We start from the raw sequence: 17,339 nt of genomic DNA, 5'->3' as shown, positions 1-17,339 counted from the left end.
TTCGTAATTTTCATCATTAAGGAAGTTAGTGAGAACATCCAACCCAAGGGATAAGGCCCGGAAAGTAACCAATCAAAAGCAAGAGATGGACCAGAATTTGACCAATAAGGACAGAGAGCGCTCGGAATAAAAGAAACTCTTTTATTGAAGTGGGAGACAGACACACATTGAGTCTTTTTTGACGAGGTGTCGGGGCTCAGGGGGATCCCGGCTGGGGACAGCAGAGCAGGCGGGCAGCAAAGAAGCTGGTGCCCCCACGCTGTGGCCTCGCATACTTGAGGAAGATGGCAGCACGGCCGGGTGCGGGGCCTCGGAGCACCGCGCGGGCCATGCACGGCTCCAGCGGGTCCAACTCTGCGGAGCTGCAGAGGAAAGACGGAGAAACTAAGATGGATGCAAGGGGTGGCGGGGGAGATTACCTGTCCTTGGAGCTGGGGCTCGAGGAGAAGACACATTGACTTGGGTCCCCGGAAACCTTCCAGGGCACGTGGCCCATCATCTAGACTGGAAAGTGACTGGCAGACCCTCGATTCTCCCCACAGAGCGCAGTGAGAGAGCGCCAGGGCCCTCGAGGAGGGAAGGACTGGGGCTGAAGATGGACTGGCATCCAGCTCTACCCGGTGGGCACGGCTGGGAACAAAGACAATTCGCCCAGCCCCCTGGTGGCATGGTTAACAGGGATAGGAGCTCTAGCAGCTAAAGGGACACCTCATTTGCAGTTAGTGGCTAGCAGACCTCTCATTCTCAGCCCTGAAACACAGCTAGAGCATCTTCCGGGCTTGGGGAGATCCTATACTCCACCCTAGACAAGATTAAGGGTCCCCAAATCTGGACAATACCCCACTCTCTCAGACCCGCCCAGAGAAAAGCAAATGGGATAACAACCCAAGGCTAGGCAAATACCCCAGTCTCTCTTACACCCAGAAAAATCAAGTCTAGGTGTCATCGAGCCCTCCCCCCAATAATTATTTCTCACTCTCTGAGACAGTAAAGACAACGATCAGGAAGGCAGATCCTGAAGCCACCACCTGGGGGGGGGCCTCCTCTGTGGCCATACCTGTAAAGTGCCGGCTCCAACCCAGAGCCCGCCACGTGGAGCACACGGTGCGCCAGGCTCAGCGCCGCAGCTGCGCAGCGACTGGGCTCCCACCCAGCTGCCTCGACCTCCAGTAGAGACAGTTCCAGGAAGTAGGTGGCAAGGAGCATCACCTGCCAAAGCATCATCACCTGCCAGATCGTCAGGCCACGCCCCTAGCCGCACAGGCCACGCCCCTAGCCGCACAGGCCACGCCCCTAGCCGCACAGGCCACGCCGCTGCTCCCCTTCCCTCGCACCTGAGGGTTGCTCCCTGCCAGAGCAGCCAGTAGCTCCAGGCAGAGGAGCGGACCTGGGTGGTGCAGGCGGAAATCCAACCGGCTCAGGATGCGGCGCTCGGCTCGCAGAAGCTCGGCCTGGGAGAAGGAGCCAGCGCCCAGGAGGCAGAGGGAGGCGGGCTGCGGGAGAAAGAGGTGGGGGAGTCTTGGACCTTGGCTGTTACTCCCTGCCCTGGGTTCGGGTCCGTCCCCGTTCTGGACCTCAGTTTTCTGGTCTGTAAAACGGGACCATTGATTTGTTGTGTGGAAGTCTTAGGGAATATAGGCTTCAGAGTCAGAAAAACCTGGATTCGAGTTCAAACCCTACCACTTCTGCACTGTGTGACATGGACATTCAGGGCGCTCTGATACTCAGTTTCTCTATCTGTAAAACGGGGATATTGCTCCTACTTCACCAGGCAGTTGTGGTAATGCACTGAGTTCACACGTGTTAACTGTAACTACTCAGTAAGGATTATAACTACTGTAACTAAGTCCAAGTCCCAACTACTTGACTTTGGGCAAATGTCTTCCTCTCTCTGGGTCTTAGTCTCCTGTTGAAAGGACACACTGGCAGGCCCGACCTCATCATATTGTCTTGGAATCCCAGTAGATCTGAAGTGTTTGCTGGGCATGGTGCTTGGCACACAGTAATTCAACCCGTGACTGCTGCCAGGAGAAAGAGCTCCCCTCTCCTGGCCCCACCCCGGAAGTACCTCGGGAAGCACGCACTCTTCCATTTTGCAGGCCACGAACAGGCAGGCCATGCCCAGCAGCTGCAGGCGGTGTAGGCGCACCGGGCTGGAGCGCAGGTAGGAATCGAGCAGGTGCACGGCCAGGTAGAGCGTGTCCCCCGCCAGGCCCAGGTACTCCTGGGGAGGGGCGCAGGTTACAATCAGGCTGCCACACAGGCCCAGCCCCACCCCCTTCTTGGTACCTACGTACATGCACCTGGACCAGCCAGTCCACCACTAGTGCGCGCATTTCTGGGGTCACGGTGCGGGGCAGGGTCATCTGGGGCAGCGCAGGGCACACCTGGGGTTCGGTAGGGACGGCCTAACTCTCCACACCTGTGCCTCTGCCTCTCTCCTAAACGCCAGCCCTGGGTGCAGCAGCCTCCCCACACCAGGTGGAAGCGGATGAGTGCCACATGAAAGTGGCCTCCAGCGCTTCCCGATGCGCTCCTCTTCCGTCACCACCTAGAACCAGGGACTCTCTCCTGACGTTTCCCTGCCCACCCTCCCAGTCTTCAGCCCCTGCCACAGCATCTCCCCCTGCTTCCCAGGCAAATCCATCCTCCTCGGAACACCCGTTTTCTAAAGTATAAACCTGACAAAGGAACTCCCAGCTTACAACACTTCCTCGGCTTCCAGGACCCTCAGGAGAAAATCCAATTCCTCTCAGACTCTCCCAGGCCCCGTCCTTGCTCCAACATCACCTCTTCCCTCTCTCTCCTCACACTCCAGCTGCCCCAGCCTTCTTTCGGCCCTGGGCTATGCCAACTGTATCCCTACCCCAGTACCTATGCATATATGTACTATGCCCTCCCCCTGAAATGGTCCATCCCCAGCTCCTTGCATTGCTGACTTCTAGTCATTCATCTATCAGCTAAAACGTCCCTGACTCTTTCCATACTCCTCCCTGTCACAGCACTTTATTTCCCCCATATTATTTTCACTCTGGAGAGGGCTGTGTTTCATTGTGCATTTTGTTTGTCCAACGAGGCTGCCGGTACCACAAGAACAGGGATTTCTGTCCAAATCCCAGCTGTATCTCAGCTCGTAACAGAGACCCTGGCCCAGAAGAGATGTTCACAAGATGTGTGTTAAATAAATCCATCCCTTGAGTGTTTCCTCTGACAGCGTCTGTCACAGCCTGTGTTTCGGTCTTTATGGCCCTTCTGAAGATACCACCTACACTTGCTTGCTTGCCTTCCACAGTGAAGACAGACTGTAGCTGTTCATCACCACATCCCCAGCGCCTGAAGCATGCTCAAAAACATTTGTTCAAGTTACTTTGAAACTAATTTTTTAAGGCACAGGGAGGATAGAAAAAAACATTTGTTGATAAATTGCTAAATATTTGTTAAACGAATTAAGTGTGAGGGACGAGTAGGAGGGTTCTGAAGTACCAGAGGAGGAACTGCAAACAGCCTGGGAGGGTGGGAACAGTCATTCGAAGATAACTGCAGGAAAAACCAGCCAGGAACTTGGGGTGGGGTGGGAAGGGGCGGACAAGCTGGCCGGGAGGGAGTTCAGAAATGCCCATCAAACGGGCTCTAGGCGAGCCCGGCAGCTCTGGACTGGGCCAACCCACCCCCTCGCTGCCCTCAGGGCTGGGGCGGCTTCCAGGGAGTCTCCCCATCCACCTCACCATGACCTCGGCGAAGATGTCCCCAGCGTACTCGCGTTCTCCCTGCAGCCCCAGCGCGCTCAGAGCCTCCTCCAGCCCCGGCGGCGCGCACCGTCCCGCGGGCCTTTCCGGGGGTCCTGGGGAGGCGCTCGTGCCCGCGGGGACGTTGTCGGGGACTGGGGCGCTCGCAGGCTCTGGGTCAAGGGAAGCTGCCGGACTCTGCAAGGGAGAAGGATTGGGGTCAGCGCCTGGAGGGTCCCGAGCTGGGAAGGGGACCCAGGCTCCTGTAGCTCACCAGCATCTTTTAGGCTGGCGTCGAGGGCGAAACCAAGAGCCCACCTCTTCCTACTGGAGCGAGCATCCGCGGCCGCCGGCGCTTTAAACAAGTCTGGGCGCACGCGCGCGGAGTGAGCTTCACCTGAGCAGGTGGGCAGGTGCGTGGTCAATGGCGAATACCACTACAGACCCTCTAAGGTCAGGCAGCTGGGGTCAAGCTCTCATCCTCCACTTACCGCATGAAGAGGAGCTGTCTCTTGGAGCCTCACGTTCTTCAGCTATGAAGTAGGGATTGTTTCCATTGACAGTTGTCCCCAGGATTTTATAAGATTGTGTTTGTTAAGTGGCCAGCTCGGGGCTTAATAGAATCAAAGCGTAGTACATAGGACCTACAAGTCACTTCACAACTATGTAGAGAAGGCCTCTGCGCTCTGGGCAGTGGATTCGGAGTGAGCAAATCCCCTGCAGCCGCCGCCTGTAGGCCCAGAGCGGCGGGTGATGGGAAGGCGCCAGCGATCGCTGGGCCTGGACTGGTGCAGCAGCTCCTCACTGCTCTCCGTTCCGGACATGCCACAGGACCCTGTACACACCCGAGGCAGGTCTCACTTGGCCTCTGTTCAGAACTCCACTGCAGCTCCCATCCCCTCAAAGTGAAAGTCCACGAGGTTCTACATTATCTTCCCGCAGGTGAGCACACACCTGTGAGCTCATCTCCTATCCAACCTCCCTCATTCCTCCCTCTCCCGCCACACTGGCCTCCTGGCTCATCCTCAACCTCACCTCGGGGCCTTTGCCCGGGGCTGTTCCTCTGCCTGAAGTTCTCTTACCTCAGATACCCCTCACTTCCTTGAAGGTGTTTACTCAGATGTCACCCTCTCCATGAAAAGCATCGTCCTGGACACTTCCTGTCCCCATTCTCTATACTTATTCTCTCCCTCCTGACTAGAACGTGAACCCCATGAGAGCAGGCTTGTCTGTTTTTCATGGCTGTGTTCCCAATGCCTAGAACAAAGCTGGGCACGTGGTGCTAAGTAAATATCTGCTAAGGAATGAGTGGGAAGGCTGGGTTTGTAACTCAGAGATAGTTGTCTGGAAGGACCTCTTTGAGGTGACATTGGAGCTAAAATCTGGAAAAGGAGCCAGAAAAGCAAAGGCCGGGGAGATGCCCCAGTGGAGGGAACAGCCTGAGCAGAGGCCCTGCGGGAGGAAAGAGCTTGCTATTTGAGGCACTGCGAAGTCAGAGAGGCTGGCAACGCAAACAGAACGAGATGCTGGACCAATGGCTTCCTGTCATACATACAGTACAACCAAACTCCTCCCCCACAAGGTCCCGTTGGCCCTCTCTAACCTCATTTCCTTCTGCTCTCCATCTCCTTCCCTCCACTTGAGACACCTTGTCCTCTTTATGGTCCTTAAACACATCAGGCACCTGCCTGGCTCAGGGCTTTTGTGAGCTTGTGGTGAGAACCTGGATATTTACATTCTCCAAGTATCTCTATACAATATACTAACTACAAAGAGGACGTTGTAATGTGACGGGAGACACCTGACGAACGCCACCTTAACCATGGGAGTAGTCACCCCGCTCATGGGCTGTTTGGAATCCTCCCGGTAAGTTGCACTGAGAAGGGCACATCATTTCTGGGAATTCCTGTAAAAATAGCTTGAACATAGCCACAAGGAAGCATCAGGCAGAAACCCCTCATTGAGGGGCATTCTGCAAAGTAACTGCCCGTAAGCTTCAACCCTGACAACTGGGCTCAACAGGGAACCTGGACTGAGTCACCAGCCAAGAAATTGTTCCCTTTTTGGTACACAAGGACGTTAGTGTGACCATTACAAAGTCTGATGAAGGTCTGAGAAGAACATTGTTTCACTGTTAACTTCCTGACCTTGATCACTGGATTGTGGTTAAGACAATGTTCTCATTATAGGACAGATAAGTAAATGTGGAGGGGGGAAGGAATAGAGTAAATGTAAAACACTGTGGGGAACCTGCGTGGCGACGAGAATTACTTGTACTTCTTAAAATAAAAAAATTAGATTTATGAAAAGTTGCAGACATGGTAGAGTTCCCAAGTACCCCACACCCAATTTCCCCTATTAACATCTTATAATCACTAGAGGCCTGGTGTCCCTACGCCCGGCCTGTGCCCTCTTGCAGTCCGGGAGCCCTCGGGGGATGTGTTCAGTCGAACATCCTTAGCGCTGCCGCAGAGGCAGGAGAGGCTCCCGCCACCGCCACTACACTCACTAGCCGTGAGCCCGGCTTCTGGCTGAGTGGGGCTCCCCCTGTGGGAGCGCACTGACCACCAGGAGGCAGCTGCTGCATTGAGCGTCTGCCCCCTGGTGGTCAGTCCGTGTCATAGCAACCAGTCATTCTGCCATTCAGTCGATTTGAATATTAGCCTTTTATTATATAAAAGATTAGTGTGGTAATTTGTCACAATTTAATGAACCATAGAAATGTTACTCAAGTCCATGCCTTATTCAGATTGCCTATCTACCTAATGTCCTTTCTCTGTTCTGGGACCCCAGTGGTCGGCAAACTCGTTAGTCAACAGAGCCAAATATCAACAGTACAACAATTGAAATTTCTTTTGAGAGCCCAATTTTTTAAACTGAAACTTCTTCTAACGCCACTTCTTCAAAATAGACTCGCCCAGGCCGTGGTATTTTGTGGAAGAGCCACACTCAATGGGCCAAAGAGCCGCATGTGGCTCGCGAGCCGCAGTTTGCCGACCACTGCGGGACCCCATTCAGGATACATTACACTTAAGTCTCCTTGTCTCCTAAAGCTTTTCCTGGCTGTTTCTCAGGCCTTTCTTGTTTTGAACCACCTTGACAGTCTGAGAACTAGTGGCAGGTCTTTTGTAGAACATCCCAGTTGGGATTTGCCTGGTGTCTGTTTCCTTTTAGACTGGGGAATCTGTTCCAGAGGAAGGCCACCGAGACAGGGTACCATTCTCACTGCATCGTATCAGACACACTGCCAACATGACTGTCCCTGCTGTTGACTCTGATCACCGGCTGATGTGGTCTTTGTCAGGCTTTGCCACTCCTCCATGTACTCTTTGGAAGAAGTCGCTCTGCAGCCCACACCTAAGGAGGGGGTATGCTTCCCTGAAGGCAGAGCATCTACAGGAAGTAGTGGAGTTCTGTACAGATCTGTCTGTTTTCACCATTTTGGGTATAACCAATACTACACTATTTTGGTTGCTCGAATTGAGTTCAGCTCTGGCCACTAGCAGCTCTTCCCATTGGCTTCCGTGTCCCTTTACATGCCATTAGTGAGGTTTTTCTTTTCTTTTAGGTCCTTAATCTGGACACGACTGGATGCTCCAGGTTCATGCTGTGTATTTCCTGCTCTAACCCTAGAGTCATTTTAGCACTATTTTTAAAAGTTTCAAAGTTTTCTACCAGTCTGAAATTATTTCTAATCAATGTTAAAAATACGTGAATCACACTTTTTTGGAAAGCTATCGAACACATCAAAATGCAGCAACCCTGGAATGTAGGCCACAGAAATAAAATCACAAGCGCAGTAAAAGTGGATTGTTATGGTTTACTTCAGTACTGTGGGAGCAGCAAAAAGCAAGCAAAAAAACCTGGAAAAAGTAAATTCTTGTCAACAGGGGAGCAGACTCAGCTGAGGTGTGTCCACCCTGAAGGACCCTGTGAAGCAACTGGAAAGCATCACAGCCATGTCCACAAGGAGCTCCTCCAAATGAAGGGACTAAGAAAGAACCTCATCGTTACCGGTGACCCCACACGTCCTCCGAATGAACACGCGGTGATGGGAGTGTGGGTTCCATGTGGCAGGACACAGCCCAGGGGCGAGGCCTGATTACCTGGGAGGAGAGCTGTACAGAAAAGGAGGAGCCAGCCTTTCGCGATGCCACGCCCATCTGTGCAGAAGGTGACTGAGAACCTTCAGGGGCCAGGGTCTGGGATCGGGTGATTTTTACTTCCTTCTGCACACTTCTGTTTTGTTGCATTATTCTTTACATACACACACAAAACTTGTGACATTTTCTACATGCACATGACAAAAAACAGATGACTCAAAATTTAATTTTTCTAATTGGTAAAATTTTATTAAAATCTTTTCACCTAAAACTCCCAGTTTGGGAGAAGTCCTACAGGAATAAGAAGCACCACTGCATCTAAGGACATTAAGTTCAATGGAGGAAGCAGCTGATTAACCTACAGGAATCCGCCCAAGGACTGTGACAGGTCCCCAGGGACAGACCACACAGAGAGCCGTGACGGTTCTTGAAAGGACTCTCTAGCACCGGCCCCTCGATCCCTGACTGCGACCAGAGGGGAGAGGAAAAGGCTTTTCTTCATAAGCCTGTTTATCTGATTATCACCAAGGCATACTTTTATAATTTAAAAAATGTCCATATGAAATTAGGAAAAAATCCAAAAAATTCCTCAAGTCTTGGCTGTAGGTAACAAAGACTTCCTGGACTCAACTTTTCTGCTACCCTCACTTAAGATCTCAAAAACTCCGTGTGGGAAGCCCTAATAGCTTCTGGCAAAATCGGCCTGAAGTTCACCTTGTGCGTAACATGGCAGCCTTGGTCCCCAGGTGTGGGAAGAGTGACTCAAGCATGGCAACCAGCTGTCAGAGGACTCCCAGAACGAAGGGGCAGTGACCCAATCTGAGGTGCTCCCAGCTGACAGCCACCACAAATCCGTGGTATACCAAGGAATCTGTAGGGGAACTGGGGGCCTTGAGGCTCCCCAGTTTAGCATAAATGGGGGCTGGGGGGGGTGCAGATGCACAGGCAACGCCTGCTCTAGGGCTCAAGCACCTCAGGAAGTGAACATGCTCCCTCTCACAGTCCTGCCAGGGCTCAGTGACCCCTCACATATCCTCTTTGTTCAGAGCCACCTGGCCCTCCCGCCCCTGGCCCTCCACCCCATCTTTTTGCCTAAGCTGTTTCTGAGCATCTGGGTGACCTCTGTCCACCACAGGCCCAGAGTTTCCTAAACTCCTCAACAGCTTCCACTCCCAGCAGTCCCCTCCCTCTCCAGCCTGAGCTTGACACCACCTCCCACCAGGACGCCTTCTCTGCCTCCACAACTTAAAGGGCCCCAACAGCAATGGGAGTGGGAGGCAGCGGGCACTTGGGGCCACTCCATAAGCAAGGCAAGGCCCAGGTGGTGGGCCCGGTCTGAAACGAGTCTTTATTGCTTGTACCGTACAAATATGAGGAACAGGGAAAGGCCAGTGGGGAAGAAGAACTGTCAGATAAATGACATACACACACAAAAAGGAAGAGACCTCCCACCCCCCAGACCAGCCCCACCCACCCCAGATGTCTCTCTGTGAACTACCTAGTACAGGAGGTGGGAAGATCAAAACCACAAAAGTTATATTCCAAACACCCGGAGATGTTGGTGGGGAAGGGGGAGAGACAGTGCGGCAAGGGGACCTACGTGTGGCTCTCCCACTAGGCCAGCACCCCTCCCCCTGGGATGAAATGCTGGGGTTAGGGCCAGGGGCCCTAGTCCACACACATACGCACACACACCACACACCTGAGGCCGGGACACGCTTGCTCTCACACATACATATCCAGCACACATGCACACACACACCCCATGTGCACTCAGATGCACAAGGACACCAACAGCACACAGTCCAAGCACACACGCACACGAGTGCCCATAGCACTGACACGTTCACCTTAAGGCTGCAGAACGTGGGGCTGGGGAGGGGGTTGGCCTGGATCCTCCTTCTCAGAGGCCCCCACCCCGGCACGTACCAGAGACACCCTTCCCCACCCCCTCCTCAACCAAGTTCATGGGGCCCAATACTGTCTCGGTGCGAGATGTGTAACAGCCGAGGCTGGCACCCCTCCACCCCAGGCAGAGAGAAGGGGCAATGCTGGCCCCCATCCTGGGAGGGGCCAGGCCCAGGCCCAGGTCCAGCAGGAGGTAAGGCTGGCTGGAAGGAAGCCCTGGTAAGGCACGGGCTTGGGGTGGGCAGGCTAGGCCCCAAATGTTCCTCCTACTTGTCCACAGGGTCAGGAGAGCAGCGTGGGGCACAGGGAGGCAGCTCTGGGTTCCCCACCAGGTAACCGACCCCACCCCGAGGGAGCCCTAGACCTCTGCTCCTGCAGCTCCCAAAGGCCCCGCCTGGCCCTGGACATCACTGCTTTTCTGCTGCTGTGTGGGGAGGGGCTGGACTGTCCCCTCGCCAGGCCACTCGGAGCCTGATGACAGGCACGGAAGGCTGCCCCAGAGCGCTGTCCACATCTCTGAGGGCGGCACAGCACACAGCACGCAGCCGTGGGCACCAGCTGATATTCAGGCAGGCCCCCGACTTTCGCTCCCCACTGGGGCTTGTTGATCAAAAACCAAAATCTTCCCAACTGCCCAAAGGCCAGGTCCTGGGGCAGCGGCGAAGTCTTCCCAGTCCTGATCTGGGCCCAAAAGCGAGGGCAGACAGGGTCCTGGAGGCAGGGCCACTGGGTCCACTGAGAGGAGTTTGACAGGGGGCTGAAAACTAGAAATGAGGGTAAGGGGTGAGGGATGGAGATGCAAACAAAAAAGACCAAAAAAAAAACAACAAAAAGACAAAGCCCCCAGCGGCGACGACAGCCATGCATGTCCGTGGTGGTGGTGGTGGTGGTGGTGGCGGCGGTGGCAGTGGGCAGGCGGGCGGCACTGCTCACTCGCGGATGCTGGCCGAGTAGGAGAACTGGGGGAAGTGAGTCCGCTGGTCCAGGTCAAGAGAGCCCAGGCTGTCATCTGCAGGAGTCAGTGGAGGTGGATTGGGAAGACGGGCTTTCAGAGGGCCCAGCACCCCGGCCAGACTCCCGGGGAGGGAGGAGAGGGGAATGAACCTCAGGGAGGACTACAGGCAGAAACTCCAGCTGGTGAGGTGTCCACAAGACTTCCTCCCTGACAGAGACCCTTTGGTCATAGCCCTGGCTCCGAGGTCTCGGAGCTGCTCACTCAGCCACCTCAGCATCCCACCAGCTCCCTGCTCTCCTCCTCCTCCCCTTCCACACCTCAATCCACCTTGAGGTCTGCCCAGACCTCTTTTGCCCAGCTCCTGGCCACCACTCCCACCCACAACCAACCCTCCACATGCAGCCAAAGGTCTTTCTGAAGCCCTGATGCAACCCTGTTCCTCTGAAAAAAGCCCTTCCACAGCCCCTGTACAATCCCCACTCCTCCCAGGGGACGAGACTCTCCTGCTCACCCACGCCCTCTCCTCTCCCCTCCCCATCTACTCTGACCTCTGCAACGCTCTCATTTCTAGACGTCCCACAGCCATTCCTGCTGCCAGGACTGAGTCTCACTGCCATGTCTCCCCCTCCAGGAAGCCCTCCCTGACCTGCAGTCAGGCATTTCCTCTGAGTTTCCCCAGTCCCTGTGGTCCCACACACTGTCCTGACCACTCTGGGCTGTCACCCCACCTGGACTGAGCGCTCCTTGAGGGCAAGGCCCAGGGCTATCTGCCTTGTCTCCAGCAGAGCCCAGCGGGTGAGAGTAAGAATTCAAACAGCTACAGAGTCAATGAATAATCCGGCTACAAAGACCTGGGTGGTCTGCGAATACAACTATGATCTGCCATCTCAGTACCGACGACTCCCCAAGCATCTCCTACCCAGACCTCTGCCTGGACCACTGGGACGGGCTGGACCCAGTGGCTGTGGTGAGCTCACTGGGCCCGCAGACGACTAACAACAAAAGCCCTGTGAGCTTCCTCCTGGAGAACGGGGTCAGCAGCAGACGCCCTCCACCGCCCGGCCAGCCCACCGGATGCGGGGCCTCAGACACTCACAGCGGTCCGGGGGTGTGATTGTGATGGACTGGGCAGTGAACTCATCATCGAAGTACCTGGTGTCGACCTCAGATGTGACCTGAGGTTTGAAGGGTGGTGGGAGCTGTGGAGGAGAGGAGCCCAGGCTCAGGACCCTGAGGCCAGGAGGCTTTGGCCAAGGTCACCACAGGGGCCGAGCTCCTGCTGGAAGCAGTGGGTGGTGGCACTCACCTTCTTCTGTACCACATCCTGCCAGTTGATGCTGAGGAAGAACCTGTGCTCCATGACCTCCTTGGCATCGCTGGGCCCCCCGCCGAGCCTGGGCAGAGACGGCCATGAGCACCCGCCTCCCGGGGCAGCCAGGTTCTGGGAGACGCTTTCGGTGCAGGCCTGGGCCTGTGACATGCAGGCCCTGAACAGCCTGAACAATCCTGTCCCGGCCACAGACCTCCACCTCACAGAGGAGGAAAGTGAGGCACAGAAGGGAACTCGTGCCTAGGGCCAGAGCCAGGACACTGCAACTTGGGCCAAGACCAGAATGTGAATTGAGGGGGCATTTGGTCACCTCGCATCCCGGCTCTGCCACGTATGACTGGGCCATCCACGGCCAGGACAGGGTTGCCCTGCTCCTCAGCATCCCCATAAAACAAGGTAGTGCGGGCAGAGAACCAAGGACGGCCTGACCCCAGGGAGTGCTCCAAGTGCCAGCTGTGGGGACTAGCAGAGCTGTGGGGACCACTCAGCACACCCACCAGTGCGTGTGCCTGTGGACACCGCCCCTTTGGGCTGAGGGAGCAGCGGCAGCAGGTGGTGCTGGGCAGCGCAGGGCAGTCACCAGCCCTCACCTCTGCTTGGGGTCCTTCTTAAGCAGCCCAGCCAGCAGGGACTTGGCCTCGGGGCTGAGCGTGCGCGGGAAGCGGATCTCCTCCATGAGGATGAGCTCGAAGAGGCGCTCGTGGTCCTGGTTGTAGAAAGGCAGGCGGCCGCACATCATCTCGTACATGACCACGCCCAACCCCCACCAGTCCACAGCCCGGCCGTAGTCGTTGTCCTCCAGGACCTGAGGGAGAGGGGCAATGAGAGGCCAGGCCCATACTCTGGGGCCTAGGAGCTGACTGGTCCAGTAGGGACAAGGCCCTGCCTGGGGCTGGGGAGGGCAATCTAAAGAACTGGAGCCCGGCCCTCAGAGCGTCTAGGTGGGGGAAGCATCCGGTCCCGGGGCCCCACCTCCCTCAGCATCACAGCCCCAGACACCTCGGGTGCCAGATATTCGGGGGTCCCGCAGAAGGTTTTCATGGTGGCCCCATCACTGATGCCCTCTTTGCACAGGCCAAAGTCAGTGATCTTGATGTGGCCATCTTTGTCCAGCATGAGGTTTTCCAGCTGTAGGAAAAGTCAGTGTATCAGGAACATGTCTTCCCAGGTTTCCTGCCACCTCCCTGAAACCCCACATGCCCAGCCCTGCCCTGGAAGGGGCTGTCACATCATGGGCTCCATGCTGAGCTATGGGATACACCCCAGCACAAGGTGAAGCCCTCACCCTCTGAGGCTCACACCTCCCCAGTCCCTGGCCACCCTCAGGGGAGCCGAGTCCTGCCCCAACCTGCCTCCCCTCCCCCACTTTGGATGTGAGGGACAGTATCTTTCTCCTTTTTCCTAAACTTCACACAATGGGCCATTTAGTGGGTCTTTGTGCAACCTCCCCCAGGTCAAGACAAATCCCTTTCAGTCCCTCAGACACCCCATGTGCCCCTTCCCTGTTACTAGCCATTCCCTGCTCTGGACAGAGAAGTAATTTTACTTCCTTCTCTCTTTTGCAGTTTCTCCTGCCTATACCTACACCTGTCATCAACACAGACTTGTCCTGTCTGTCCTGGCTTTCCCACCGTCAGTCTGTGAGATGCATCCACACTGCTGTGTGTGGCTGAGTGTGGTCTCTTTAACTGCTGTGCAGCCCGTGTGCGAACACACCACCTGGACTTCATCCATATTCCAACAGCGGACTCCTGGGGTTAGGATGACTAATGCTGCGAGGAGTGTGTCCACACTTTGAGGTGCACACAGGTACCTGTTCCTGTGGTGCGTACGCCTAGGGCACAATGGCTGGCTCATAGGGTGCGCACACGTCCACTGCTGGTGGATGCTGCAAACTGCCTTCTAAAGTGTCTGCACCAATTTGCACCCTCCACTGCTCAGCAGCCTTTGCTCACAAGTGGCTCAGAAGGGACTTCACGTAGGGCTGCCTGCTGTGGAACCACTATTAGGGGCCAGAGCAGAAGGGTTTGAGCCCCAGAGGGAGCTAGACACAGGCACGTGGACAAGACAGACCCTCCCTGGGGGGGAAGCTCGGCCTCCCTGACTCCCAGGTGTGAGTCCTACATGTGTGCCCTGGGCCAGCCCGGGCCCTCCACAGGAGGCAGCCACACACTCACCTTGATGTCGCGGTACACCACATCCCTCGAGTGCAGGTATTCCAGGGCCGAGACGATCTCTGCACCATAAAAGCGGGCCCGCTCCTCCGTGAAGACGCGCTCCCGGGACAGGTGGAAGAACAGCTGCCGGAGGAGGGAAAGGGGGCAGGACATCAGGCCCCTGGCCCAGAGGAGGGAAGGATGGAACCCTGCCTGGCAGTCCAGTGAAAACATCAAATCTACTCCATGAACTGTCAAGTGACAACCAAAAAGGACCAACTGAGAGAAGAGTTCACGTGAAGGACTGACCGCAGGGAGAGAGGGGACAGTCCTGGGCCATCCTGCATGAAGGGGACAGTGAATGAGGGAGTGACAGCAAGCAAGCAGAGGACACGAGTCATGAGCAAGTGACCACAGCTGTGAGACCACAAGGGGCAGATGAAGCCCACGATCATGAGGCAGTGAGTCACATCGTGAGAGAGGAGTAAGGGTCATGGAGTGGGTGCCAAGGGGCTGACTGCTCTGCAACAGACTCGGGAAAGCAGAAGGCCTGCATATGCTTTCTTTGCAGGTCATCCTCTGAGAACATCCACCACACTGTCGTCCAACCTCCCTCACAGCCCTCTCTACCCCGCGGGACCTCGGTGTGTGTCCTACCCACTAGCTGTGTGAATCTGAGCAAGCCACTAACCTCTCTGAGATGTTTCCCCACCTGTAAAATGAAGATGGCAATGCCTTCCTCAAGGAGCAGAGAACGGGACCAGCTGACCCCCGGTAAGTCTCCCTCTACCCTCCATCTCACTCCCCCCACACTTGGGAACGAGACACCCAGAAAGCCAGGCGGGGCAGCGCAGCTCACCTCCCCACCATTGGCGTACTCCATCACGAAGCACAGGCGGTCATGGGTCTGGAAGGCGTACTTCAGCGCCTGCGGGGAAGGAAAGTGGCTGGGGCACTGGACACTCCCCCCCTGGCCTGGCCATAGGAGTCAGGCAGCGGGGTTCAAACCTCAGCTTCGCCTTTTAGGGTATGTGAGTGGGCTCATGGCTCCGAGGGCCGGGAGAGGTTACTAGGCTGAACAATCTGTCCTCTGCCTGCCACTGAGCTTCCAAGAAGCAAGGTCAGGAGAGAGACTATTTTGAGCAAGCAGAGCCATTTCACATCTCTCTTCCTCCTCTATTTTACAGTCAAATGCATTAAGCGCGCGCATGCTCTCTCTCCCTCCCTCTTCCTCTCTCCCTCCCCCCCCCCCTCTCTCTCTCTCTCACACACACACACACACACACACACACACACACACACACACACGAGGTCTGCTGGCTGGGAGTTGGAGCTGATCTCGAGCTGGAGCTGGCCCCAAAGACAGCTTGGACAAGCGATCTGCCAACGAAGAGTAGCTCTCAAACTGCTCTAATGAGCTCTAAAGAGGGTTGCTCAGAACCCTTCGTTGCTCCTCTGCTCACAACTCCACTGTTTTCTGTCTTCTGCATGGAAGTACCTCGGAAGATCTTATTTGAACAAGTACTGTGGCTTAACAGAACACCTAGAAAGCAACTGAGGTACAGAAACAACCCATAAGCCATCCTCAACCTGGTCCATTTAACTAACATCTATAGGCCTAAGAAACGTCTGCTCAGCGTAAGTTGACAGGCAGCACAATGATACATCTGCTTCTAGCATTACATTGTAAAATAAAAACAAAAAAATAACGTTCCCACTTTGACCAGCTGGGCTAAGTGCCTCGAACTCATAAAGATGGCAGCCATGCTCCCTGGGCCATCCTGCAATGTCACTGCGCCTGTCGTCTGAGGTGCTGACATGACGCCACTGTCTAGGAAGAAGCTGCCACCTCTGGGGTTTTGGTTCAGGCCACCTGGGGAGCCCAGCAACACCTGGCCAGTCACCTGGCCAACACTACGTCTGTGCTTCACAGCAGCAGGGCTGGGCTTGCTCCCAGACTGTCCAAAGGGGCTGGCCTGGAGGCTCCCATGTGCACAGGTCTGAGGGAGTACCACTCACAGTGAGGAACGGGTGCCTGGTGTTCTGGAGGACCCGGCTCTCGGTGACTGTGTGGGCAACTTCATCCTGCAGACAGACAAGAGGCCAGGTGAGGGGTTGGTGGGCAACAGCACGCATGCCCCCAACCTAAGGGATGGGGCCACATCTTGGTGAAAGACAACTCCACTCCTAGCCATTATGCAGAGCGAGAAGGGCAGGAGTGGCACGTTAACAACCACAAGCCCTAAGGAACAAGGGACCATGGCAAGGGACCACGCAGTGGCTTGCTCTCAAAACCAAAAGGCGAGAGGCTGATGGGGACTTTACAACGAAGGGATCAGGCTGTCACCTCCCGAGCCCACAGAACAATTTTAACATCCCTAAGAGGGAACAAGCAGACATCATGAGATCCCTGGGGCAATGTCACAGGCCAAGGGAATCACCACCTATAAATGTTCTTGCCAGAATAACAACTCGATCTAGAATTAGGACTCCAGGCTGTGGAGTAACGGTTCTGTGTGGTTCCCACAGGGGCAGCATCAGTGTCACCTTGGAACTGGAGAAAAGCAGATTCTTGGGCCCCTCCTCGGACCCACCAGAAACAGAGTGGGCCCAGCAGTGGTTGCACAAGCCCTCCCGCTGACTCTAACACAGGCTCCGCAGTCACCAAGAGCTGCTGACAGTCCTTAACCACCTACAGCCCAGACATGGCTCTCCCTCTGGGGAAGTCTATGCCCAGGGCATCATTGGTAACAATGTCTGAAGACATTTTTGATTGTTACAATTCAGGGGGAAGGGAGCTACTGCTTTCCTGGGTGGAGATGGGTCACTGCTCCATACCCACAGTACACAGCATGACCCCATAGCAGAGAACAGTCAGCCCAAATGTCTGAGGCTGAGAAACCCTGCCTTGGACAATGACATTGGGATTGTTCATCTTGTTGAACATGGTCACAGTACCACAATTATAGTATTTAAAATCTTCACCTGTGAAAGATACCTCTCTAAGTACGTATGGGTAAATTATACGCTGTCTAAAACGTGCCTTAAAATACTCCAGAAGGAAGAAGGGGGAGGGCAGAGCTAACAAAACAAGATTGACCAAATGTTGATCATTGTTGATGCTGAATGAAAGCTACATGGAAGTCCATTATATTTATTTTT

At 55.2% G+C, this 17,339-nt stretch overlaps 3 protein-coding genes across 3 annotated transcripts in view; 1 reads left to right on the top strand and 2 right to left on the bottom strand.

The window, feature by feature from the left end:
• The window catches only part of SNRPA (small nuclear ribonucleoprotein polypeptide A), a 752,186-nt gene that overhangs the window by 312,790 nt on the left and 422,057 nt on the right, over positions 1-17,339 (top strand). The window lies entirely within an intron of this gene.
• On the bottom strand, positions 197-4,032 carry CCNP (cyclin P; the record flags this gene model as incomplete). The annotated part of the gene is made up of 7 exons (XM_080645186.1): positions 4,000-4,032; positions 3,726-3,923; positions 2,298-2,387; positions 2,069-2,224; positions 1,335-1,493; positions 1,058-1,209; positions 197-362 (listed from the first exon to the last, which is right to left on the bottom strand). Exons 1-7 carry the CDS (start codon positions 4,003-4,005, stop codon positions 197-199), a joined length of 927 nt encoding a protein of 308 aa, XP_080501312.1. The 5' UTR covers positions 4,006-4,032.
• Positions 8,061-17,339, bottom strand: part of AKT2 (AKT serine/threonine kinase 2) — a 52,412-nt gene continuing 43,133 nt past the window's right edge. Inside the window, exons 7-14 of the mRNA XM_080643548.1 lie at positions 16,197-16,262; positions 15,037-15,105; positions 14,199-14,321; positions 13,021-13,149; positions 12,612-12,826; positions 11,998-12,085; positions 11,788-11,890; positions 8,061-10,745 (exon numbers count right to left, since the gene is read on the bottom strand). Of these exons, the coding sequence (XP_080499674.1) occupies positions 10,666-10,745; positions 11,788-11,890; positions 11,998-12,085; positions 12,612-12,826; positions 13,021-13,149; positions 14,199-14,321; positions 15,037-15,105; positions 16,197-16,262 (873 nt within the window). The 3' untranslated portion in view covers positions 8,061-10,665. The remainder of the gene's footprint in view (positions 10,746-11,787; positions 11,891-11,997; positions 12,086-12,611; positions 12,827-13,020; positions 13,150-14,198; positions 14,322-15,036; positions 15,106-16,196; positions 16,263-17,339) is intronic.

The sequence above is a fragment of the Plecotus auritus genome (genome assembly GCF_963455305.1).
Source record: "Plecotus auritus genome assembly, chromosome: 10".
Lineage (NCBI taxonomy): Eukaryota > Metazoa > Chordata > Mammalia > Chiroptera > Vespertilionidae > Plecotus > Plecotus auritus.
The sequence above is the reverse complement of the archived record's forward strand: the minus strand, read 5'-3'. Positions and strand labels throughout refer to the sequence as shown.